General features: G+C 45.6%; 2 protein-coding genes across 3 annotated transcripts in view; one reads left to right on the top strand and one right to left on the bottom strand.

The window, feature by feature from the left end:
• MCC (MCC regulator of WNT signaling pathway) overlaps positions 1–27,739 on the bottom strand; it is a 205,606-nt gene that overhangs the window by 51,573 nt on the left and 126,294 nt on the right. For both annotated transcript variants that reach the window (XM_054178593.1, XM_054178594.1), the window contains exons 4-5: positions 23,948–24,084; positions 11,301–11,464 (exon numbers count right to left, since the gene is read on the bottom strand). In XM_054178593.1, coding sequence (XP_054034568.1) covers positions 11,301–11,464; positions 23,948–24,084 — 301 coding nt within the window. The remainder of the gene's footprint in view (positions 1–11,300; positions 11,465–23,947; positions 24,085–27,739) is intronic.
• Positions 19,961–21,031, top strand: LOC128899397 (cofilin-2-like). Its single transcript, XM_054178024.1, is given in 3 exon segments — positions 19,961–20,147; positions 20,150–20,364; positions 20,810–21,031. Coding segments are annotated over 3 exon segments (624 nt in total).

The following is a 27,739-nucleotide window of genomic DNA, read 5'->3' as shown; positions in this document are numbered from 1 at the left end:
ATGTGGCAGAGAACCAGAGCCAGCAGCAACTCTCTTAGTCCTTTCTTCCCAGCGAGGCAGAAGTAAAAGAGAGCAAATGGCTGCAATGTCTGCCTTTTTATATGCTTGCTGGACAGGGAGGGGGAGTGGAACAGACTAACTCAGTTTCCCAGGGGAAAACTCCCCTCTGGGGAGAGTAGGGGTCTCAAAACCCCTCCCCCCTGTTTTCAGGATGGGTGTAACCCATCACAATATGGTAATGCCTGTGCCACACACCATTGACAAATCATGGAGCTATTTTTCATGCCTCGAAGCAACACAATCCACTGGTATCTCTGACTGGGCTCACTATTATTAGTCACAGGGACTGTGAAGGTAAATTTTGGAGCACAACCAGGATGGAGTGGGATGGTAAAGAAACACTCCTTCAAATCAATAACACAGATATCCCATTTTTGGGGGATCATTGCTGGCAAGTGCATTCCAGGGTGTAAAGAACTCACACTTTCTAGTACATTATTTACTTGCCTCATGTCATGAAGCAGCCTCCACTTTCCTGATTTTTTCTTAATTACAAAGACTGGGGTATTTCGTGGGCTGTGAGATGGTTCTAAATGGCTTTGTTGCAGCTGTTCCTTTACCAACTCTTTGAGGGCTCTGAGTTTTTCATTGGGTAGAGGCCACTGATCCACCCACACAGGGGTCGATGTCAGCCACCATAACAGGATAGTAGGCTTACATGTGCCCTCAATTACAGCGGCCCCTGCAAAAAATCCTGGGCATTGGTAGTAATACACACCCCCCACATACTTAAGACATCCCAGCCCCATAGATTCAAAGGCACCATAACTATGTAAGGACAAACCATAGCCACTTGCCCCTCAGAGTTACCACCTGGACAGGGAGCACACTTTGTTGACCAATTGTTGGGCTACCAACTCCTGCCACAGAGGCTGCTGTGGACATTGTTGGCCAGTACGAGAGCTGCTGCAAGGATGATATGATTATAACATTGCACCTGTATCAATCATCCCATTAATTGTCACCTCTTTAGGGGTGTTCACTCTCCATTCTGAGGATACACGTCATCATTGGCCTGGCATTTGAAATAGTCTGTGCCCAAAAGACTTCAGGCTTCCCCATAGAAGCAAAACTTTGCATTCCCCTTTCCTGGGCATCTGATGCTGGGGCCTGTACAGTAAAAGGCATTAGCTGTGTGATTCAACTCCCTGTAGGGATAGATACGTGAGGGGACGGCATCCACACCAAAACAGAAATTTGTCCTTGGTAGTCAGAATCTATCACCCCTGGGAGCACAAAAAGTCCTTGTAATGTAGTGCTAGATCTTCCTAACAGTAAGTTTCAAAGGTCCATATACTTTCAGTGGCACTTTATGCACCTTTTCATCCATTATGGTGACACCAACTCTGGTGCTACCACTGATTTTTGCTCACAATTGACCGCAGAAGCCTGAAAGGGGTGGTGGGGAGGCACTTGTGTCTGTGTGCATGCTCCCATTGTGCTCTGCTTCCTGTTTCCCGAATTGTTTCTCGGAGGAGGGGGTTGTCTTTAGTTGTTAAACCTGAAGTGACCATGTTTTGTGAGGTGTCCATTCTTACCAGATTGTGCACAGGGGCTGGGGAGAAATGGGTTCTCTTATATATTATTGCCGCCACCTTTTTGTGGACAATGTTTCCTATAATGTCCCAGCTGCCCACATATGAAGCAAGTTCCTTGTATACAAACAGCAGCAGAAAACATTTTCACCAAAGCCTCCATTTCATAAGTAGCAGTTCCTACTGGATTGCAAGCCTCAATCATTTCCACTAATTAGGGATTCTGTAATGGCAGTAGAATCTTTTTACAGTCCTTCTTAGCATTATCTCAAGCCCACTGTAAGATCAAAGCCTCCTGTGATGGCACATTATTCACCTGCTTCTGAACTGCCTCCAGCAGCTGATCTATAAAGGACAAATATATCTTATCCAGCTTCTGTCTAATAGTTGTCCATGACTGCTTCAGCACCCCTGTTTCTGGTACCTTCATCATAGAATACATAGAATACATAGAATACATAGAATAAACCAGGTTGGAAGAGACCTTCAAGATCATCGCGTCCAACCCATCAACCAATCCAACACTGCCCAAACAACTAACCCACGGCACCAAGCACCCCATCAAGTCTCCTCCTGAAAACCTCCAGTGATGGCGACTCCACCACCTCCCCAGGCAGCCCATTCCAATGTGCAATCACTCTTTCTGTATAGAACTTTTTTCTAACATCCAGCCTGAACCTCCCCTGGTGCAGCCTGAGACTGTGTCCTCTTGTTCTGGTACTGCTTGCCTGGGAGAAGCCTGGAAAGCTAGCTCTTTTGCTTGGTGCACAACAAGAAGGTGTAGCCATGCTTGCAAGTGTGGGGTAGCTATTGGAGGGTTTCCCATTAACTATGCCAGTCCTGCATGAATCTGGGGTCATTCTGAGGACGCTCAAGACTGGTCATAGCTGCTTTGCCAACCAATCTTTGCCATTGTGCCTCAAACAACAGTTGCTGGGTTGGAGTAAATATTAACTGACCTATCTGCTTAATGTTAACTCATTTGTAAAGATTCCACGGAGAAATGACTGTGTATATGGGGAGCCAAACCTGTGTTGTATCACCGTAGACCTCATATTGTGTATTACACTCCAGTGGAACAGGTCCCACTTAGCCAGCCTATCAGGGTGCTGGACTACTGGGCAAGCAAGGAAAGCTGTGGATAGGTCTATGTCTCCTTCTTTCAATGCGTGATCCTCTACCTTTTTCCAAAATCTCCCTGGATCTGGGCCTTTGATCAAAATGGTGGCAGGTTCTACAAGTGATGAATCCTGAGCAACAGCTCCAAATGGGGCATGCCTGCCACCCACAGTTTGTGGGGAAGAGAGATTTATCAACAGTGTCTCTCAGGGATGGACTGCAGGCTCTGTGGGGGGCATGGAAGGCCTTATAGGTTCATTGAGTTGGACTGCAGCATCTATCAAGGGCGCAGAAGGCCTTATAGGTTCACTAAGGTTTGTGAAATCAGTATCCAAGGGCAACAGGTAAGTCTTAGGGGGATGTGATGGCAGTGGGTCTAAGGATAATTGATCCTTTGAGCCTCCTGCTGAGGTGCTGTAGCCACTGTGGCAGCAGTGGCTACAGCTCAATCTGCTTTAAGATGCCTTAACAATTCAAGCACTAATGCCAAGTTCTAAGAGATGAGGTTGCAAGCAAGTTCCCCTTTGTTGCAGCATCAAAGAGAACCTTCCCTGCTTCCTCCCAAGTTTTCATGTAAAAGGCAGCTTGAGCACCAGCTTTTATCCCATTTTTCTTGCACCAAATGAGCCACAAACATAACGCCTGCTCCTCAAACTTAATGCCATGTTTTTTTCAGATGCACATGAATGTAGTCAGAATTGACTTCTCCTCAGCTGAAATCTGTGCTCCCCTTTTTCCTGTTCACAACAGCTCATCTGCTTGCTGTCTCGAGTCCTTAGAATCTGGACTCCTGTGGTTCTAAGGTCTGCCGGACACTACCCCTTCTTTGGCCCTGGGGTCCACTGACATAACACTTTTCCCCAGCTCTTGGGTCTGCTGGTACACTACCCCTTCTTCGGCCCTGGAGTCCACTGACATAACGCTTTTCCCTGGATCTTGGGTCTGCTGCTGGCCACTCTCTCATCCGTTGAGGTCACCAATTGTCAGCGGCAGAGAAAAAGGACTGACACCAAGAAGTACTCAAGCACCAGCCATCAGCAACAGCCACTTTTTAATACACATCATGGCTTATATATTCCTCTTGCTATGTCCACGTGCCCTTTGCACTCAAGTGATTGGATTAGACTTGCTGTCCATGTGCCTCTCTCCCCCTTTTGGTAGCCTGGGGAATTCTCTTTTTTTCTTTCTTGGTTATTCACAGATCCTCTTCCCTGGAGTTGTTTAGATTTCTGATTCAAGGGCAGAGCTCTGCTTTGTTCAAGGTTAAAGCCACCTGTGGCCACCTGCTTTCTCTACACACTCATACAAAAGGAAAGAACCCTACTCTTAACAACTAGATCAAAATGCCTCTATGCAAGAAGCAGGGACAAAACTTTTACAATTAGGTTCAGCTTATTTTTTAAAATCATATTTCATGCCTTTCTTCAAAAGAACTCCAATATATTTAAAGTCACAAATATAAAATTATATTGCCATCTATACCATAATTCTGATTGTATATTTGGTAACAGGCTTAAATTACTTTTCCATAAGAGCAGTGCTGTGCAGCATCTCTGTAAGATGAAAAAACCTGCAGTTCTTCCTTATATCAGCTCCACTTGAAACTATAGGCCTATCAAACTATGACAGCATAAGTTATTTCAACACAACATGAGGCTGAGTTCAAGTTCTGAATAAGCATTGGGCAGTTATTCGTATGCTGTAAAGAAAAGCTCTGTAACCACAGGACCATTTTGCCCTGATGATGCTGGGTTTGTTTTAAACAGTGTCTATTTTCTCTCCCTTCTTCCCACAAAATTCTGCACTTTCATGCACTTCCACTGCTATTTCCTCACTTCTCCAATACCAAGTTCTGCTGCTCTTTCCTCCTCACTCCCCATGCTCCTGGTGTTATTATTTTTCCAACCACTCCCATTCCCATGCCTCTTCCCAGAGCACTACTGGCAATGATAAACCTGGAGCAACATTGAAAGAAGATGGACTACCATGGAGAAACAGCAGCAGTGGATCAACACCACAGAGGTATCTTCAGGCTGCTGCAGCTTCTCCAGACTCCATTGCTACCATCTGCCCACAGAAATACAGTTTAAAGTGACAGAATCACGGGGTCTGACAGTTACACTAAGGACTGCCCTATAGTCCTTAACAAAGCTGAGGCACTCTTCTGCTTGCTCGTATGGTCCTTCACTTTGTCATGACCAATATTCTATTGCTGACTATTACCACAATTCTCCAGTTTGATGATCAACATATTACCATTCTCCATAGTAAATAATGGATAGATCTATGTGAACTAGCAGGTTGTTTATTTTTCTTCAAAGCAGTATTATGGAGCAGTTATATGTGATATGCTGCTGCAGAGCACATAATTGCAGGTGTAATTGCAAAGAATTATAATGTAATGTTCTGAGCACAGGGCAGGATATGTCATATCATGGTAATTCCAGGCTTGTCTATGACATTGCCAGCAGAACTCCCTGCCTCATTTTCCTTACAAGAGGTGGTGTGTTACAAGCATGATAGATAAAATCACCAAGTATCAGGCTTAAAAGAAGCAAAAAGAAGCCCTTTTTCACCAGGCATGACTCAACAGCAGAATTCATTCCTACCAGAGAATAGGGAGGTCAAGAATTTAGATGGCTTAAAAAACACATTAGACACAACCACCCATGACTATTAAACACAAAGAAAAAAATCTCTGTCTCAATGAGCTCCTAAACCCACCTTGCTGAAAGTATCTTTGGACGACAGAGAACATACTATGCATGTCCTTTCTGAACCAGTATTTCGACTGGCATCTGCCACTAGACAGATGGACTTCTGGTCTGACACAGTGCAGCTGTTCTCATGTTCTAAATGCTTACAGTTTGAAAATATTTACATCTTTTCCTAATCTGTAGAGTTTTAGTGGTAGGAATATGTTACTGATAGTTATTTACTCTTCAAAATACATGAAGCATCAATCATCCTGCTCTGTGTTCTTAAACCACATATAGTTTTGCAACTGTTCAGTTTATGAGATGATCTGATACATATCATTTCAAGGTCTTTTCATTCTTGTGGGATAGAAACTGTTCAGCTAGTTAGGACCACTATATTTATCTGCAACAGTAATAAAAAACCCCAAAACAAAACAGTGAATTTGTACCATCAAAGCAGAAGCATTCAAACATTTAAATGCATTGGTCCATTGATGAATCAAAAACCCAACACTAAAAGACAGTCAGAATATTTTGGACTTCCATTCATGATTCCACCTGTTCTAATAATCTCAGTTCTTGGACTGTGTGGCAGTTTTAGGCTATGCCTTTAAAATGCAGCTGCAGATTTTGAGCAGAAAAGTAGAAAAATACAAATAATTCACTACTGGGTGTAAAAAGGAAAACAAAAGATTATGCTAAACAAATTCATTGGGCAGTTGTTCCATAAACATCTTTTACATTTCACTTCCATACCCATTCCTTTTCTTTTCTCCTGTGGCTTTAGCTGCTTTCTGCTTTGGTTGGGAGAGATAACCTGCTTTCTGGCTGTCCTTGAGACAGATAAGCTAACAGTCCTTCCATCTCCTCTTTTCTTCTATTACAGGGGGAGGAGGAGGTTTTGGGGGAGAGTGGAGCAGCTTCCCTGCTTCTCTGGAAACCCAGAGGGGAGTACAGGGGGGTTTCCATGATATTTTCTAATGGCAAATACCTGTATAATAATGTAAATACTGTATATTTAGTACCTATTCATTGCATTCCATTGTAGAGTGCAGTATTTGCTTTGTAAATACAGCTTCCATTTGCTTCCAACTGAGAGGACCTCGTTGAGGGGTCAGGTGCGCAAATAATTTTCTCATCTACACCCTTAGTTGCAGGAGGGAATACCAGAAGGAACAGGTCAGCAGCCATAGTAAACAAGTGGCTTACAGGCTGATGTAGTCAAAAGAATTTTGGGTTTTTCGATCTTGAAAAACTTTCTACTGCACCAGGTCAGCTGGCAACAGATGGAGCACATCTGTCCCAGAGAAGGGGAAAGATCAGAGTGTATGAGAATGGCCTAACCCTCAAAGAGAAAAAGATTCTAGGAAGGGAATTGGCAGGTCTCATTGACAGGGCTTTAAACTAGATTTGAAGGGGGAAGGGGCTGAAACCAGTCCCCCCAGGCAGGAGTCTGGGGGTGATAAGCTAGAGCCAGAGGTGAAACCAGCAGCCCGGCTGAAGTGCATGTACACTAATGCACGAAGCATGGGTAACAAACAAGAGGAGCTGGAAGCCTTGTTGCAGCAGGAAAGTTATGATGTAATTGCCATCACAGAGAAGTGGTGGGATGACTCACATGACTGGAGCGCTGCAATTGATGATTACAGGCTTTTCAGGAGAGACAGGCAAGGAAGAAGGGGTGGAGGGGTGGCCTTGTACATCAGGGAGGCACTAGATGCCATTGAGCTGGAGATCAGGGATCATCAGGTTGAGTGCCTGTGAGTAAGAATTAGAGGGAAGGCCAACAGGGCAGACATCCTGGTTGAGTCTGTTATAGACCACCCAACCAGGAAGAAGAAGTTGATGAAGCTTTCTATAGGCAGCTTAAGGCTGTCTCAAGGTCTCCGGACCTTGTTCTCATGGGCGACTTCAACTGGCCTGACATCTGCTGGGATCTTAACACAGCAGAGAGGAGACAGTCCAGGAGGTTCATAGAGTGCATGGAGGACAGCTTCTTATCCCAGGTGCTGCTTGAGCCTACCAGGGGTAAGGCTATGCTTGACCTCCTCTTCACCAATAGGGAAGGGCTGGTGGGTGATGTGATGGTCAGAGGGTGTTTAGGGGCCAGCGACCACAAGATAATTGAATTTTCAGTATTCGGTCAAGCTAAGAGGGGCATCAACAAGACCTCCACTTTGGACTTCCGGAGGGTGGACTTCAGGCTGCTCAAGGAACTAACTCAGAAGGTTCCTTGGGAAACAGCACTTAAAAACAAAGGGGTCCAGGAGAGCTGGATCTATTTCAAGGAGGAACTCTTGAAGGCACAGGAACAGGCTGTGCCATTGTGCCAGAAGATGAGCCGCCGGGGCAGACAGCCAGCCTGGATGGGTAATGAACTTCTAAAAGAAATAAGGGGAAAAAAGAGAGTGTATCATCTTTGGAAGAAAGGGGAGGCAACCTGTAGAATGTTTAAGGATGTTGCTAGGTCTGGTAGGAAAAAAATTAGGGAGGCAAAAGCCCATTTAGAGCTTAGACTGGCCTCTGCTGTGAAGGACAACAAAAAATCCTTCTATAAATACATTAATAGCAAGAGGAGGGGCAAGGCCAACCTCCACTCCTTGGAGGACTCAAAGGGGAACATAGTAACAAAAGATGAGGAAAAGGCAGAGGTACTTAACACCTTCTTTGCCTCAAATTTTAATAGCAGGACAGAATGTCTTCCAGACAGCTGGCCTCCTGAGCCAATGGCATCCTGGCCTGTATCAGGAACAACGTGGCCAGCAGGAGCAGGGAGGTCATTCTGCCCCTGTACACTGCACTGGTTAGGCCACACCTTGAGTACTGTGTCTAGTTCTGGGCCCCTCAGTTTAGGAGATGCTGACTTGCTCGAACGTGTCCAGAGAAGGGCAACGGAGTTGGTGAGGAGAGTTACTTAACACCTTCTTTGCCTCAATTTTTTCTAGCAGGACAGAATGTCTTCCAGACAGCTGGCATGCAGAGCTGGCAGATGGAGCCAGGGAGCAGCATAGTTTTCCTGTGTTCCAGGATGGGGTAGTTGGTGATCTGCTTAGCCGCTTGGATCCCCACAAGTCCATTGGGACCAGATGGGATCCATCCCAGGGTGTTGAGAGAGCTGGCAGATGTGCTGGCCAAGCCGCTCTCCATCATTTTTCAGCAGTCCTGGCTCACTGGAGAGGTCCCAGAAGACTGTAAGCTGGCCAACATGGTGCCCATCCACAAGAAGGGCCAGTTGGATGAGCCAGGGAATTATAGACCTGTCAGCCTGACCTCAGTGCCAGGCAAGATTATGGAACAGGTCATCTTGAGTGCAATCACACAGCACTTCCAGGATGGCCAAGGGATCAGGCCCAGCCACCATGGATTTAGGAAGGGCAGGTCCTGCCTGACCAACCTGATCTCCTTCTATGATCAGGTGACCCGCCTGGTGGATGTGGGGAGGCCTGTGGATGTAGTCTACCTGGACCTCAGCAAGGCCTTTGACACCGTCCCCCACAGCAAACTCGTGGCTAAGCTGTCAGCCCATGGCTTGGATGGGAGCACACTGCATTGGGTTAGGAACTGGCTGGAGGGCCGAGCCCAGAGAGTGGTGGTGAATGGTGCCACATCCAGCTGGCAGCCAGTCACTACTGGTGTGCCCCAGGGATCAGTGCTGGGCCCCATGCTCTTTAACATCTTTAATGATGATCTGGATGAGGGCATTGAGTCCATCATCAGTAAGTTTGCAGATGACACCAAGCTGGGGACAGGAGTTGATCTGCTGGAGGGTAGAGAGGCTTTGCAGAGGGACCTCGACAGGCTGGACAGATGGGCAGAATCCAACAGCATGAGATTTAACACATCCAAGTGCTGGGTTCAGCACATTGGCCACAACAACCCCATGCAGTGCTACAGGCTGGGTTCAGAGTAGCTGGAGAGCAGACGGACCTCGAGAGTGCTGGTTGATGGTAGGCTGAACATGAGCCTGCAGTGTGCCCAGGCAGCTAAGAGGGCCAATGGCATCCTGGCCTGCATCAGGAACAGTATGGCCAGCAGGAGCAGGGAGGTCATTCTGCCCCTGCACACTGCACTGGTTAGGCCGCACCTCGAGTACTGTGTCCAGTTCTGGGCCTTTCAGTTTAGGAAGGATGTTGACTTGCTCTAACGTGTCCAGAGAAGGGCAACGGAGTTGGTGAGGGGCTTGGAACACAAGCCCTATGAGGAGAGACTGAGGGAGCTGGGGTTGCTTAGTCTGGAGAGGAGGAGACTCAGGGGTGACCTTATTGCTCTCTACAACTACCTGAAGGGAGGTGGAAGTCAGGCGGAGGTTGGTCTCTTCTCCCAGGCAACCAGTACCAGAACTAGAGGACACAGTCTCAGGTTGCACCAGGGGAGGTTTAGGCTGGAGGTTAGGAGGAAGTTTTACACAGAGAGAGTGATTGCCCATTGGAATGGGCTGCCCGAGGAGGTGGTGGGGTCGCTGTCGCTGGGGGTGTTCAGGATGAGGCTTGACAGGATGCTTGGTTGCATGGTTTAGTTGATTAGGTGGTGTTGGATGATAGGTTGGACACGATGATCTTGAAGGTCTCTTCCAACCTGGTCTATTCTATTCTATTCTATTCTATTCTATTCTATTCTATTCTATTCTATTCTAGTTAATGTGAATGGGAACGTTTTACCCACCACAGACTGGGAAAGCAGGAAATAAGAGAAATGATGTGCAGCCATGTGTGGAATTGGGGAGAGGGGCTCATTAACAGGTTTTGCTTTAAATGCATTGCTGATACACTTCTACAGCACATAATTAGAGCATGTCAGAGTTATTCCTCTCTTTCTGAAAAGTAAATAACCTTTGCATACTATTACTTGTCAAATACAATCAATCCTAGTGTTTACAGCAGAAGCAGTGCAGCTTTCCCCCAAAATGGCAGCATAAGCAGAAATCACATGAAAATTGAATGCCTGCATTCTGGACCAGGAACAAACTAATCCCTCAAGACACTCAAACTGCTTTAAGACATTTCCAAGATACCTACAAGTCAGTTTCTCAAATATGCCCACGTTCTTCAAACTACTACTCAATATTAATTTCTTTATAGGCTATTATATTCCTCAGGCACCACCATGGACAGAGGGGACCTCTCACAGTAGCAGCCAAAGGGCTGTCTAAGCTGTCTAGAATCATTACAGACCTTCCCACTTAAAGAGCCAAATGTCAATATATTTACTCTTATGTAAATAAGTCACTGACACCCTTCCATCTGACACAAAAAAATTGTTTAGCTCTTTTCCTGTATAGAGTTTCCTTGCTTTCAGGTTCTGAATTGCAATCCCTTCACTTCATGTGCTACCAGCTGACCCCCTACAATTTCTCTTACACACACAATAAAAACAACACATACAAGTTTTACTTGAATTACTTATTCTTGTTTATGGCTTGTCGAATTAGAATTAATATACCACACATGCTTTCTGTTTAAGACATGGAAATCACAACTTATGCACAGCTTATGACATTTTACTTCCAAATTTCCGCAAGTACTACATATTGTATTTTCAGTTACCAGTCAAACGCTAGCTGTGTGACCTTGGGCCAGTGACACCTTGTTGGCTGGATAACCTTCAGAAAGTAAATTAACTGTCAAGTGTCCCTGTTTCTCTTATCTCCAAAATTAATATAAGACAAATACATTTCTGATTTGAGATCAAAATAATACTAGCAGCTTCTCTTGTGTCCTGGACAACTTAGTGTAAACCAGGTGTACTACTATCTCCTCGACACAAATTGGGATCTGGAGTTGATTTCTGTGAAGTCCTCTAACACCTTCAGTAGTGCTAATGCTACAGAATGTGATCTCATGTCTCAGGCAATGTACAGGCTGCGCTGAAAGCCTGATGTTACTGTTACCTTAATGGCTAAATCACAATGTTCACTGGCGGTAGTGAGTTGTTCAATATGTCTGTCCACTTCTGCTACTGATAAGCTGCAGCTGCTTTTCTTCCTTCCGCAGACAACATTCTCCAGACCTGTCAGCACTCTCTGCAGTTCTGAATTCAAGTCACTACAGTTATCTAAAGGAAAGCAAACCAAAACAGATAAAGCAACAGTTAGTGAATCAGTGAGAAAAAACAAACCCAAGAAGTGCCTGTTGTAGAATAGCTACAACTCATACTGTCCAAGGAATGTCCTTGAAAACTGACACTTTTCATCACCAACTGATAGGCTTAAATATCCTAATCACATGAACTGAAATAATCACCTCACCATCACACTCCCCCTACTTGAAGTGTTCATTCTTTCTTTTTTCCAAGGTTTCTTTTCTGAAGAACAGCATTTTAAGACAGTGCATATTCACATACTATGCCATTTCAGCTTTGTTATTATTTTTTGGTATTCAGGGCCTATTATCCTGATTTTATTACCTTCAAAGGTTTTTTCCCTGTAAATTGAACATTTTTACTGCCTGGTACATTCACTGAACCTCCACTCCTTACTGGACCTGGAGGGGAACATGGTGACAGAAGATGAGGAAAAGGCTGAGGTCCTGAACACCTTCTTTGCCTCGATGTTTAACAGCAAAGTAGGAGTCCAGGATGAGTGGCCTCCTGAGCTGGGTAATAGGGTCGGGAAGCAGTGTAATGCCCCAGAAATCCATGAGGAATTAGTCCGGGACCTGCTGAGCCACTTGGACACCCATAAGTCCATGGGACCGGATGGGATCCATCCTAGGGTGCTGAGAGATCTGGCAGATGAGCTGGCCAAGCCGCTCTCCATCATTTTCCTCCAGTCCTGGCTCACTGGAGAGGTCCCAGATGACTGGAAACTGGCCAATGTGGTCCCCATCCACAAGAAGGGATGGATGGAGGAACCTGGAAACTACAGACCAGTCAGCCTGACCTCAGTGCCAGGGAAAGTGATGGAGCAGATTATCCTGGCGGCAATAACTGCGCACCTGAAGGATGGCCAAGGGCTCAGGTCCAGCCAACATGGATTTAGGAAGGGCAGGTCCTGCCTCCAACCTGATCTCCTTCTATGATCAGGTGACCCGTCTGGTGGATGTGGGGAGGCCTGTGGATGTAGTCTATCTGGATTTCAGCAAGGCCTTTGACACCGTCCCCCACAGTAAACTGCTGGCTAAGCTGACAGCTCGTGGTTTGGACCACAACACTCTGTGCTGGGTTAGGAACTGGCTGGAGGGCCGGGCCCAGAGAGTGGTGGTGAACGGTGCCACATCCAGCTGGCGGCCAGTCACCAGTGGCGTCCCCCAGGGATCAGTGCTGGGCCCCATCCTCTTTAACATCTTCATTGATGATCTGGATGAGGGGGTTGAGTCAGTCATCAGCAAGTTTGCAGATGACACCAAGTTGGGAACAGATGTTAGTCAGTTAGAGGGTAGAAAGGCTCTGCAGAGGGACCTCGACCGACTGGACAGATGGGCAGAGTCCAATGGGATGGCATTTAATAAGTCTAAGTGCCGGGTGCTGCACTTTGGCCACAGCAACCCCATGCAGAGCTACAGGCTGGGGTCAGAGTGGCTGGAGAGCTGCCAAATGGAGAGGGATCTGGGGGTGCTGATTGACACCCGCCTAAACATGAGCCAGCAGTGTGCCCAGGTGGCCAAGAAGGCCAATGGCATCCTGGCCTGTATTAGGAATAGTGTGGCCAGCAGGAGCAGGGAGGTCATTGTGCCCCTGTACTCTGCATTGGTTAGGCCACACCTTGAGTCTTGTGTCCAGTTCCAGGCCCCTCAGTTTAGGAAGGACATCGAGACACTTGAACGTGTCCAGAGAAGGACAACAAGGCTGGTGAGAGGCCTTGAGCACAAGCCCTATGAGGAGAGGCTGAGGGAGCTGGGATTGTTTAGCCTGGAGAAGAGAAGGATCAGAGGCGACCTCATTGCCCTCTACAACTACCTGAAGGGTGGTTGTAGACAGGAGGGGGTTGGTCTCTTCTCCCAGGCAACCAGCACCAGAACAAGGGGACACAGTCTCAAGTTGTGTCAGGGGAGGTTTAGACTCGAGGTGAGGAAAAAGTTCTTCACTGAGCGAGTCATTCGTCATTGGAATGGGCTGCCCAGGGAGGTGGTGGAGTCGCCGTCCCTGGAGGTGTTCAAGGGGAGATTGGACGTGGCGCTTGGTGCTATGATCTAGTTGTGAGGTCTGTTGGAACAGGTTGGACTTGATGATCCTTGGGGTCTCTTCCAACCTTAGTTACTGTGATACTGTGATACTGTGATACTGTGATCCACCAGGCGGGTCACCTGATCATAGAAGGAGATCAGGTTGGTCAGGCAGTACCTGCCCTTCCTAAATCCATGGTGGCTAGGCCTGATCCCTTGGCCATCCTCTAAGTGCTGTGTGATTGCACTCAAGATGACCTATTCCATAACCTTGCCTGGCACTAAGATCAGGCTGACAGGTCTATAATTCCCTGGCTCATCCAACCAGCCCTTCTTGTGGATGGGCACCACCTTGGTCAGCTTCCAGTCCTCTCGGATGTCTCCAGTGAGCCAGGACTAATGAAATATGATGGAGAATGGCTTGGCCAGCTCATCTGCCAGCTCCCTCAGCACCCTAGGATGGATCCCATCTGTTCCCATGGACTTGTAGGGATCCAAGCAGCTGAGGAGATCTCTAACTATTCCCTCTTCCTGGAACAGAGGGAAATTATGCAGCTCCTTGAATCCTTCTGCCAGCTCTGCAGGCCAGCTGTCTTGAAGACATACTGTCCTGCTAGTAAAAATGGAGGCAAAGAAGGTGTTAAGTACCTCTGCCTTTTCCTCATCCTTTGTTACAACATTCCCCTCCATGTCCACCAAGGAGTGAAGGTTGTCCTTGCCCTTCCTCTTGCTATTAATGTATTTATAGAAGGACTTTTTGTTATCCTTCACAGCAGAGGTCAGTTTAAGCTCCAAATGTGCTTTTGCCTCCCTTTCTTCCTACATGATCTAGCAACATCCTTAAACATTCTATGGGTTGCCTCACCTTTCTTCCAAAGATGATACATTCTCTTTTTTTCCCTTAGTTCAATTAAAAGTTCATTACCCATCCAGGCTGGCCGTCTGCCCCGGCGGCTCATCTTCCTGTACATTGGCACAGCCTGTTCCTGTTCCTTCATGAGTTCTTCCTTGAAGCAGGTCCAGCTCTCCTGGACCCCTTTATTTTTAAGGGCTGTATCCCAAGGAACCCTCTGAGTTAATTGCCTGAGTAACCTGAAGTCTGCCCTCTGGAAGTCCAGAGTGGAGGTCTTCTTGCTACCCCTCTTAGCTTGACTGAATACTGAAAATTCAATTATCTCATGATCACTGGACACTTAACACCCTCTGACCACCACATCACCCACCAGCCCTTCCCTATTGGTGAAGAGGAGGTCAAGCATAGCCATACCCCTGGTAGGCTCACGCAGCACCTGGGATAAGAAGCTGTCCTCCATGCACTCTAAGAACCTCCTAGACTGTCTCCTCTCTGCTGTGTTGAGATCCCAGCAGGTATCAGGCCAGTTGAAGTCGCCCATGAGAACAAGGTCAGGTGATCTTGAGACAGTCTTAAGCTGACTATAGAATGCTTCATCATCTTCCTCCTGCTTGGGTGGTCTATAACAGAGTCCAACCAGGATGTCTGCCCCGCTGGTCTTCCCTCTAATTCTTACCCACAAGCACTCATCCCGATTGTCCCTGATCTCCACCTCAATGGCATCTAGTGCCTCCCTGATGTACAAGGCCACCCCTCCACCCCTTCTTCCTTGCCTGTCTCTCCTGAAGAGCCTGTAGCTGTCAATTGCAGTGCTCCACTCATGTGAGTCGTCCCACCACTTCTCTGTGATGGCAACTACATCGTAACTTTCCTGCTGCAACAAGGCTTCCAGCTCCTCGCTTGTTACCCATGCTTCGTGCATTAGTATACATGCACTGCAGCTGGGCTGCTGGTTTCACCTCTGGCTCTAGCTTATCACCCCCAGACTCCTGCCTGGGGGGACTGGTTTCAGCCTCTTCCTCCTTCAAATGTAGTTTAAAGTCCTGTCAATGAGACCTGCCAACTCCCTTCCCAGAATAATTTTCTCTTTGAGGGACAGGACATTCTTGTATACTGTGACCTTTCCCCTCCTCTGGGACAGATGTACTCCATCTGTTGCCAGCTGACCTGGTGCAGTTCTTCAATATTGAAAACCCCAAAATTCTTTTGAGTACATCAGCCTTTAAGCCACTTGTTGACTATAGCTCCTGACCTGTTCCTTCTGGTATTCCCTCCTGCAACTAAGGGTATTGATGAAAAAATTATTTGTGCACCTGACCCCTCAACCAGATCTCCCAGGGCCCTGAAGTAATTTTTGATAGCCCTGGGAGTTTTGGTTGCAACATCATCATTCCCTAACTGTATAACTAGTAAGGGATAGTAGTCAGAGGGCTGTACCATCCTAGGCAGCCTTCTGGTAACATCTCTAACTTCGGCTCCTGAGAGACAACAAACTTCCCTATGAGATGGGTCTGGCTGACATATGGGGCCCTCTGTTCCCCTCAGGAGGGAATCACCAATAACAATTACCCTCCTCTTTTTTTGGAGGGAGCAGGTCCTGATGCCAGGGGAAGGCTGTTTAACCTTAGGCTGCTTTGCCTTATGGTTTTTAACCTCAGGCTGTTTAGCCTCAGGGAAAACCCCAGATGGTGTGCCCTCTGCCATCAGAATCACCTCATCCTCAATCTCCAGTGTCCCATACCTGTTTTCCAAGAGCAGCAGGGAAGGTGAGGGGACTTCAAGGTTCTGGGAGAACTGGTTGAGGGGTCAGGAACACATGTAATTTTTTTTCATCAATACCCTTATTTGCAGGAAAGAATACTGAAAGGACCTGGACATCAGGTATAATTAACAGGTGGCTCAGAGGCTGTTGCTACCAACAGAATTTTGGATTTTGCGATCTTGGGGAACTTTCTATGGCACTGGGTCTGCTAGCAATAGATGGAGTACATCCATCCCAGAGGGCAAGTAAGATCCCAGCACATGAGAATGTCCTATCCCCCAGAGGGAAAAGGTTTCTAGGAAGGGAGTTGGCAGGTCTCATTGACAGAGCTTTAAACTAGATTTGAAAGGGGAAGGGGCTGAAACCTGTTCCCCCAGACAGGAGTCCTCTTTGGCCCCGTCCTCTTTAACATCTTCTTTGATGATCTGGATTAGGGGGTTGAGTCAGTCATCAGCAAGTTTGCAGATGACACCAAGTTGGGAACAGATGTTAGTCAGTTAGAGGGTAGAAAGGCTCTGCAGAGGGACCTCGACCAACTGGACAGATGGGCAGAGTCTAATGGCATGGCATTTAACAAGTGAGGTGAGGAGAAAGTTCTTCACTGAGTGAGTCATTCGTCATTGGAATGGGCTGCCTGGGGAGGTGGTGGAGTTGCCGTCCCTGCAGGTGTTGAAGAGGAGATTGGACGTGGCACTTGGTGCCATGGTCTAGTTATGAGGTCTGTGGTAACAGGTTGGACTGGATGATCCTTGGGGTCTCTTCCAACCTTAGTTATACTGTGATACTTAAATGCAACAGGCATGTGGACACAGAAAGAAGAATATATAACCATGATGCGTGTTAATAAAGTGCCTGATGCTTGAGCACATGTTAGTGTCAATCCTTTTTCTCCACCAGCGACAACTGGTGACCCCGATGTGATTGGACAAAGAGAACCAACGTCAAATGGCACCTGAACAGGGACTCAAATTTTCTTGTGGACCCTCCCAGGCAAGACCCCTGAAAGGAAAGGAACTGATAGTGGAGAACAGCCAAACAGAGAGAGAGGTGTTGAAAGGAAACACAAATACATGCATGCTACAATCGCCTTCTCGCTGAATGAAAGATGAATGGCTATGAACTATGGCAAATCAATTAATGCAAGAAAAGAAAAGCATTTTGAGCCTTTTTAGAGATATTCTTAAGGACATGGGGAAAGTATGGCTCAGGGCCAGAAAACTGTCCTGGAAGGCTTTCAGAAAATTTTTTCAGCAACATGAGAATTCTCTTGGTATCTTTGCTTTTCAGCAGACCATCTTTTCAGCTACTAGGCACCACTTCTCTATCACTAGAAGGACAGCATATGATCCAGGGATCTGGGATAAGATCAGAGCCATGTTTTGGGACTGTGCTAAGGAGGGTAAGATCAGAGAGATTAAAGCAATGTTTGGTGCTGAAGCTGGCGTGGAGAAGCAAGTGGGACACATCGATTGCCGAAGAGTTTTGTGTGCCTTAAGAAATCCTGCTGTGAGTGATGCGCTGACAACCTTCATGCATCAACATTCAGAGACTTTGGCAGTAGAGGCTTCTCTCCCAGCCTTTGGTGTTTTGAACAGCATGGTGAGCAGTGTGGAGCAGGGGAAGGCAATGGTTCCTACTCTGGCTATTTTGAGCCTTGGCCAGCCCAGCAGGAGGCGAGCAGTGGCTCTAGCTGCAAAGCCCCTCCCACAGCCCAAGCAGCTGCTCCCGTGGTGGCTTTGGTTTATCCCGTGGCAGCTCCTGTTGCTCTCCTACATCAGCAGCAGTGGTAGTTACCAACCCCTCATGCTTTAAAGAAACACTATTTTTTTCATCACCAAGAAACTACTGTAAAAGCAACTTTGGAGCAGAAAGCAGTATTCACACTTTCAGAACTTTTGCTCTAAAGCTTGCAAACCTGTACATTTCTGAAGACAACAGCTTGTAAACAATGAAGAAGAGTGTTTTTTTCTACTGCTGTCTGCAGCTTCCCCCCCTTCACCTCCCTCCTTCTCGCTCCGTTATCTCTCTTTCCCTTGAGTGCAGTCTTTTGCAGCTTTGCAGAAGCTGTATATAAGATTTAAAAGTAACAGTGCTACGATTTTCTTCTGGTTTGAACCTCTTTTTTTGTGTGTGTGTCTGTGCCAGCAACTTTAAAAGAGCTCTATGTAAGCATTATAGTAAGTAAGTTTTCATTTTTAAAAAAGCGCGCTTTATGTTATGTAACATTTTGGCCTTGATTTGATGATTTAATTTTATAATAGTTCTTTAAGTTTTTTAGGGACTTTTGGTATTAGCATAAGTTAGGAATTTATTACAGGGACATTATAAAATGTTTCGGTCTTTGTGTTGACAAAAGTTTTAAGGATTCTAAAAACATTTTAAAAAAACAAGCAAAAAACCCCAAAACACCCCAAATATTGATACATCACACAGATGCTTAACCTAGAAAAAGGCAATGTCTAGGAAAGGGATACATATTTTATCAGCTACAGGCTTTAGTGATGCCAGGAAGGAAAAGACAAACCATGTCATGAGCTAGAAAGATCAGTTCTGCAACTCAGTTCTGCAAACATGTCAACTGACAATGCAGGAATCAACACATGGGCAAGACACCACTAGAAACACCACAGCCAAACGAAGGTTAACTGCACTGAAAGTCAACTGACCACTAAGACGGATCACAGTGACTGCCATGTTAAACTGAGATCAAAAGCATCAATCCGAGGATGACTGCACAAGAACGTTGCCAGAAAATATCTGAATTAGAACTGAATATCACAATTACTTAATTGCTGTGTAACTGTGGAACATGTTTATATGGGCTTGTATGTTAGCTCACCAGAATGTTGTAGTTAAGTAATAATGTCAAATGGTAACCCCTATGGGGTAAGACAACCGTGGACCAGATTGTGGCTGATGGCGGAGCCCAGCTTGGAAGAGACAGGATTGTTCTGGCAGACCTTAGAGCTGTGGAAAAGCATTATTTCGATAGACCTTAGAGCCGAAGGAGTATGGTTCCGGCAGGCCTTAGAGCCGGGAAGAAGTATTCTTTTGGTGGACCTTAGAGCCGAAGGAGTATTATTCTGTTGGACCTTAGAGCTCAGGAAAAGCATTACTTAGGCAGACCTTAGAGCTGAAGTAGTATCTTTCTGGTGGATCTTAGAGCCAAAGGAGTCCAGATTCTAAGGACCTGAGACACCGAGAAGGCGAGCTGTTGTTAGTGGGAAAAATGGGGGCACAGATTTCAGCTGAGGAGAAGTTAACTATATTCACGTACATCTTAGAAAAGCACGGCATTAAATTTGAGGAGCAGGTTTTACGTATGTTCCTCATTTGGTGCAAGAAAAATGGGATAAAAGCCGATGCTCAAGCTGCTTTTTACATGGAAATTTGGGAGGAAGCGGGGAAGGTTCTCTTTGATTCTGCAACAAAGGGGGACTCACATGCAACTTCATCTCTTACAACTTGGTGCTTAGTGCTTGAATTGTTAAGGCAGCTTAAAGCAGATTGAGCTGCTGCTGCTGCCGCCACAGTGCCTCAGCAGGAGGCCCAAAAGGAACAATTATCCTTAGACCCGCTGCCATCACCTCTCCCTGAGACTTGCCTGTTACCTTCAGGTGATGATTTCACAGACTTTAGCAAACCTGTAAGACGCTCCTCACCCCCGACAGACACTGCAGCCCGATCCCGGCAACCTGTAAGTCCCTCCATGCCTCTAACAGACCCTGCGGCCCAAGTCCGCTCCCACCTCCCCACTAGCGCGGCGCTCTCCTGCGTGCAGCAGCCCTGCCGCGCAGGCAGCTTCAGCCGCCACAACCCCAGGACCGAGCGAAATGGCTTCTGGAGTAACAGTGAATGATGAAGTCCTAAAGGTTTTTAATGACATGAAAGCAAGAAAACCTTCAACCACTGAAGAGATTGATAAGAAAAGAAAGCAAGCTGTTCTTTTGTGCCTAAGCGATGACATAAAACAAATACTTAAAGGGGAGTCGAAGCAGATACTGGTTAGTGACATTATAGATAGGTGGAGGACCCCTATACAGCATTTGTGAAGCTGCTACCTCTGCATGATTGCAGATATGCTTTGTATGATGCCACCTATGAGACAAAGGAATCTAAGAAAGAAGACCTGGTGTTTATATTCTGGGATCCTGAAAGTGCATCTTTAAAAAGCAAGATGATCTACGCAAGCTCTAAAGATGCCATTAAAAAGAAAATTACAGAGCCTACAGCTATGGCAATCCAATGTTACTCACATACCTGAATTTGGGTGTTTGAAATAAGTAATATGCTCATGTCTCAGTTGACACATTGTCTGCTGTGAAATGGGCTACCCCACGTAGTGGTGGAAAGACCTAAGATGTAATTGTGCATTGGAGACATGCCTTTTCTGCCTTAGGTATCCCACAGCAAATTAAAACTTATAATGGTCCTGCTATATCGCCTCTAAATCACAAGCATTTTTATGACAATGGGAGGTTTGTCATGTTACTGGAATAACCCACTCCCCTGCAGGACAGGCAATTAATGGAATGTACTCATCACACTCTTAAAACTCTGCAGGAAATGCTGGGGGAGACACCACACAGTAGACTCTGTAAACCTGTATATACCCAGAATTATTGAAGCATTTCTCAGAATGGTACAAATCCTGTAATAGTAACTCTTTTTTGTTGTTTCAGTCTGTGAGCGATCCTTTGGCAAAAAAGGCCCCTAAGTGTGGGTCTGTAATTTACAAACCCATGATTGGGAAGGCCCCTGGGATCTCCTTATTTGGGGCCACAGGTATGCTTGTGTTTCCACAGAAGCTGGGGTCTAGTGGGTTCATGCTCACTGTGTTTGGCCTGCTTCAGAGCACCATTAATGGGAACAACGCCCTCAGCCCACATCGGCTAACACCATGATCCCATGGACATATTTGGGTAATACTGTTGCATGCATTTAATCAAAACCAGAATTTAAATGCCTATCAAAATTAACATGTTCTGAGAATTGGGACATGTGGGATGATAACTTGCTGTCTGCCCCATTAGAGCCTCAAGACTTTACAAGTGGAAATCTGTGCATACCTGCAGCGCTTCAAAGTGATGCAGGCTTAGCCTAACAGCTGAATGCAATGATAGTGTAGACTTGTAGAATAAAGCTGAATGCATAGCAGTCAGTATAATCTTGCTTCAAATTGCTACAGCAAAAGCACTAGTTCTACTAAATAAACTGGCATGTTGGGTTGCAAAACAAGACAACGAAACATTAAAAGTATTGCTTAAATTAGCTACTGATGTGGTTGGTGTAAGACATGCCAGTCTACAAAATCGTGCCACTGTTATTTTTTGTTATTAGTTCATGGTCATGGCTGTATAGAATTTGATGGCATGTGCTGTACAAACTTAAGTGATCGTTCTAAATCTATACATAAACTGGGTTGTTAATATGGTTTATTGTATTAGTCCTGATCTTGGTAGTGCCATGCTAATTTTCATTTCTGCAAAGGGCCCTGCATAAGATAGTGAACACTGCATTTACTATTGGAAAGCAAAAAGGGAAAGTTGTAGATAAAGCAGGTGGCTGCAGGTGGCTTTAATCTTGACAAAGTGGAGCTCTGCTCTTGAATCAGGAATGTAAACAACTCCAGGGAAGAAGATCTGTGAAAAACAAAGGAAGAAGCAAGAGAACTTCCCAGCCTACCAAAAGGAGGAGAGAGGTGCATGGACAGCAAGCCTAAACCAGTCACTTAAGTGCAAAGGGCACGTGGACACAGCAAGAAGAATATATAAGCCATGATGTGTGTTAATAAAGTGCCTGATGCTTGAGCACATGTTAGTGTCAGTCCTTTTTCTCTGCTGCTGACAATTGGTGACCCCAAGGTGATAGGAGAAGGAGAACCCACATCAGACACCTGGTTGGCTCACACAGTTGTCATTGTAAATAATAGTTGGGGAAGTGACAGGGTTCCCAAAATTAAGGCCTTCTGCCCAGCTGAGCCAATAGCAGATGCTGACCATGTGCCAGGAGGGACAAAGGGTAAATCCCTGTCCCAGATACAAGTGGGCCAACCTGTACCAGTCAAACTTCCCTCTACAGCAGTTGTGCCTATGACATTAGCTAAGCCTAGGGGCTTATGCGCCTGGGAAACACTGGATGCCAATGGGAGGACCCACTGCACCAGAGTGCAGTGGATTGTCCCCAATTATTAATTGTCAAGCCCGGTTGCTACACACTGTGGCCAGTTTTGTTTCCCTGCAGGACAGAGCCTAGGTCAAGGACTTAGTTCTGGTGGATCAGCCAGCAGCTGGAACAGGGAAAACCAGCTCCACAGAGACAGAGGCACATCAATGGGGTAGAAGATGGACAACCATCATATGGGCCCTGAGAATGTGATCTCCAAGCCAAGGACTTAGAGCAGCAACTGTTCTACTAATGGACTCTGTTAAGAACAATCATTGTTTATTTGGTTGTGTAGCATTGTTTATATGGTATTACACGTTTTACTGTATTTGATGGGAACATGATAACCTACAAGCAGCAAACATACCTCATGGAACTGCATAGGGTAATTACCCATCAGTACAAAATCCTAGACCAATTCTGTCCATAGCCAACAGAGTGGAAGGTGTGCAATGTGCCCCAAAATTCCCTTTGCTTTTCCCCTCCCTCTTATGGGTTTGAAAGCTATGAAAGGAGCCTGAAAGGTGCCCTTATTCTCACCACAGTCTGGGGTCTGCACATGTGCCCTGCCCCACACCACTTGAACTTCCTGCCCTGTTAATGCCATGCTGGGATGTCACAGGCTGTGTAATTCCCACTCACTATTTATGCCACTGGACGCAATTAGTCTACAGTAGGTATTAAAATGGAGGGGGTAGGGAGGGGAAGTACCTATGTTAGAATCTGTTCATGTAGCAACTTATGACTAAGCATTAAATTTATTTTTTTAAGAAGAAGCTCAGTATTTAAGGATTCTGCAATAGAGTTTAAGACTGCTAGTTCAATGACTTTCTGAAACACTGTTAGTGTACAGTATCACCCACAGAAGCTCCCAGGCACTCTGCTAGTTTACCTGGGGAAGAAATTGATGATCAGCTGTTTGATTTTAAATACAAATTAAGAGAAATAGTATTCTGAAGAGAATTCTGGAAATCAGTTATAGTGAGGATTACATCAGATCTCTGCTAGTCTATGGCAATGTGTTCAACAATTGTGCCTAGACACTTAAAAACATTGTAATACTGAAGGCCTACCAACTACTCATGCTTATAGTGCAAACTTTGTAGAGTAATTATTCCATACCTGGAGGCCCTTCAAATAATCAGTAATTGTGCTTGGATGACAAAACAGATGAAATTTTGAAGGAAATATGCTTCCCTTCTTAGTTTTTAACCACAGAAAATTAGTTACAGACTGTCTGGATGTGCTCCCTCCTTGCACTGTATTTGAACAGCTTCTGTCACATTTATCCTTGTCTATTTCAGCAAGCTATCCCTATTCCACCATGTAAAAACGCTATTTAAAGAAAAGGAAAAAAAACAAACAACAAAGGGCTGACATCCTCTATAATTAGGTTGTAAAAGAACTGGACAGAAAGTTCCACTCCCCACTCCACTTTGCCTGCAATTCTTTTCTAAAGTTAGACTTTACAGGCACATGTAAGGTACGTGAATAGCTTTCTTCTCCCTCTTCCTCAAAAGTCATGACCTCTCCTGAACAATCACTGCATTTTAGATTCCACAGCTATTCTATATCAAGGCACGGAAGTTACTTAATACATAAATCCATAGTTGTGGAGAATTTCAGCATCATGTCTGCTAAGAAAAACAACTCACCCACATCTGCAGTGACCGTGGTGGAATGATTCTCTGGTACTGAAACAGAAGTCTGGTCCATGCTGTGTGAGTCTTCATTAACCTCATGTTGGCTTTGGCTGAGCTCTGACCGCAGCTCTGAATACTCATCTTCCTCCCTGGGAGAGAGAGAGCAAAAGTAGAAATAAAATCCTTTGAGGAAATGTCTATCTTCCATGACGCTTATTTCAGACCTGTAAGCTGAACCACAGGATATAATCCACACAAGTGTGTTTTCTCCAACCAATAGAGAGGATTTTATACACTTTACTGCAAAACAACTGTGCTATGCCCATAACACCCACTTGCAGCACCCAGTGCCTGGTTTTCATTTCTTTATTCTGAAGTTCATTATTACTCCAGGCCACTGTACAAGGAAACAATGGATGGAACTGAATCCACGCAAGGACGTATGCAAGAAGGACATACACTGCTCTGCAATAATTCTCCAACTGACAATTCTTAACAGAATTCTTAACAGGCTTATGATCCTAAAGTGGACTAGCAGTAATTTTTGGTTCTTTCTTAGTTCGAACTTGCTAAGAGCTTGTGTGCAGAGCAAGTGTCCAAATGACAGACCTGCATGTGTGTACTGAAAGGCTCTTGGGGACAGGTATATTTTTCTTTTTCTATTCTCAGAAGAAACAAAACAGATAAGTGAATATAGTGCTGAATTGCTGGATTTAGCGGAAAACACAAAGCCTCAATTATGCAGGTTTTAACTTATTTGTCAAGCTGATTCTACTAAAATAATTGAGGTCACAGAATACTTTAGCTAAAACAAATGAGCTTAAAAAATTGCACTTTTCCCTCCTGGCTCCACATGAAGAGTTCGAAGCACTGGGAAAGAAGAAAAGCAAATAAATAATAGCTTTGCCGGAGAACATCTGTAATCCACTTGCTGATTCAACTCAGAATATTTTTTTTTACTTGCATTGTAACTGTTTTGATATTAAAGTGTATATTTTAAACATGAGAAAAACACTATCTTATTCAGATGCAGAGCTGCCCCTGATAAGTAAGCAAATTGCTTAATTTTTGTTGCATTCTGTATCAAAGGTAGAGATGTATTTTGCTGCAGAAAAATGTGAGAATGAAAACAAGAGCCATCTAAGGACCTGCATACAGGAGCGACACCTGTAAGTCTGCTGTGTGTATGCTACATGGTGATGAATGTTTCTTGCACAAATAATGCAGGATTTAGACTGGAGGTGTGTCTGGATTTCCCAGGCAGAATTGCAAAGAACGCAGCCCTTACATACATGAAACAATGACAGAAGTAAAGTCTGTTCTCCAAGTAGTAGAGATGACAACTTAGGAACCAGGCCAACTTGGGGAGGAAATTTCAGCTTGCATGCCAAGCAGGGTTTCTGAAAGTATTGAGATCAAGGTACTTCACAGCTATCAGGGGTGAGGCTTTGCTTGACCTACTCTTTACCAATAGAGAAGGGCTGGTGGGAGATGTGGTGGTTGGAGGCTGTCTAGGGTCCAGCAACCATGAAATAATTGACTTTTCAATATGCAGTCAAACTAAGAAGGGCATCAACAAAACCTCCACTCTGGACTTCCGGAGGGCAGATTTTGGCTTATTTAAGGAAGCAATTCAGAAGGTACCTTGGGAAACAGCCCTTAAAAACAAAGGGGTCCAGGAAGGCTGGACCTACTTCAAGAAAGAAATCTCAAAGGCATATGACAGGCTATCCCAGCATGGTAGAAGATGAGCCACTGGGGTAGATGGCTATCCTGGATGGGCAATGAGCTTCTGAATGAATTAAAGGCAAAAAAGAGGGTGTATCACCTTTGGAAAAAAGGGGAGGTAACCCTGGAAATATTTAAGGATGTTGCTTAGGTCACGTAGGAAAAAAATAGAGACTCAAAAGTCCATTTAGAACTTAAGACTGGCCACTTCTGTGAATAACAGTAAGAAATGTTTTTATAAATACATTATTGGCAAAAGGAGGAGTAAGGACAACCTCCACTCTTTAATGGATGTGGAGGGGAATATCGTGATAAAAGATGAGGAAAAGGCAGAGGTACTTAATGCCTTGTTTGCCTGAATTTTCAATAGTAGGATAGGTTGTCTACAGGACAACTGGCCTGCTGAGCTGGCAGGTAGAGTCAGGGAGCAGTATAGTACCCCTGTAATCCAGGAAGAAGCAATATGAGAAGCAATGCTGAGCCATTTGGATCCTCACAAGTCCATGGGACTGGATGGGATCCATCCTAGGGTAATGAAAGAACTGACAGCAGAGCTGGCCAAGCTCCATTGTTTTTCAACAGTCCTGCTCACTGGAGAAGTCCTGGGTAACTGGAAGGTGGCCAACATGATGACCATCCACAAGAAGGGCTGGAAGGAGGAGCCAGGGAATTACAGACCTGTCAGCCTGACCTCAGTGCCAGGGAAAATTATGGAGCAGGTCATCTTGAGTGCAATCACATAGCACTTCCAGGATGGTCAAGGGATCAGGCCCAGCCAGCATGGATTTAGGAGGGGCAGGTCCTGCCTGACCAATCTGATGTCCTTCTATGATCAGGTGACCTGCCTGGTGGATGTGAGGAAAGCTGTGGATATAGTGTACCTGGAGTTCAGCAAAGTCTTTGACACCCACAGCAAACTCCTGACCAAGCTGTCAGCCCACATCTTGGACAGGTGCACTCTGTGCTGGGTTAAGAACTGTCTGGAGGGCCAGGCCCAGAGAGTAGTTGTGAATAGTGCCACTTAGGGTTGGCAGCCAGTCACTAGTGGTGTCCCCCAGGGATCAGTGCTGGGCCAAATCCTATTCAATATCTTTATTGATGATCTGGACAAGGGTATTGAGTATATCATCAGTAAGTTTGCAAACGACACCTGTGGGAAGGAGGGTTGTTTTCGGATAGCTTTAGAAGACTCTAGGGAGGATTTGCCTTTGCTTGAATTAGAGAGGGCTATGTTTTGTCTTTAACTCTGAGGGTTAAAGACAAAATAGAATAGAATAGAATAGAATAGAATAGAATAGACCAGACCAAGTTGGAAGAGACCTTCAAGATCATCGCATCCAACGTATCATCCAACAACACCTAATCAACTAAACCATGCAACCAAGCAGCCCATCAAGTCTCCTCCTAAACACCTCCAATAATGGCAACTCCACCACCTCCCCAGGCAGCCCATTCCAATGGGCAATCACTATGAAGAATTTCTTCGTAACATCCAGTTGCCCTTCTCTGGACACGTTCCAGCAACTCAACATCTTTCCTAAACTGAGGGGCCCAGAACTGGACACAGTACTCAAGGTGTGGCCTAAACAGCGCTGAGAACAGGGGCACAATGACTCCCCTGCTCCTGCTGGCCACACTATTCCTGATACTGGCCAGGATGCCACTGGACTTCTTGTCCACCTGAGCACACTGCTGGCTCATGTTCAGCCTACTGTCAACCACTACCCCCAGGTCCCTTTCCACCTCACCACTCTCCAGCCACTCTGACTCCAGCCTGTAACTCTGCATGGAGTGGTTGTGGCCAAGGTGTAGAACCCAGCACTTAGATGTGTTAAATCTCATGCCATTAGACTCTGCTTATCTGTCCAGCCTATCAAGGTCCCTCTGCAGGGATCTCCTACACTATGAAAGATCAACACTATAAAAGATCAACACTTGCCCCTGTCTTGGTGTCATCTGCAAATTTACTGATGATGGACTCAATACCCTCATCCAGATCATCAGTAAAGACATTGAACAGGATGGGGCCCAGCACTGATCCCTGGGGGACACCACTAGTGACTGGCTGCCAGCTGG

This window comes from Dryobates pubescens, chromosome Z (assembly GCF_014839835.1).
Source record: "Dryobates pubescens isolate bDryPub1 chromosome Z, bDryPub1.pri, whole genome shotgun sequence".
NCBI lineage: Eukaryota > Metazoa > Chordata > Aves > Piciformes > Picidae > Dryobates > Dryobates pubescens.
Note: the sequence above shows the minus strand (reverse complement) of the source record. Positions and strands in the feature narration are given on the sequence as shown.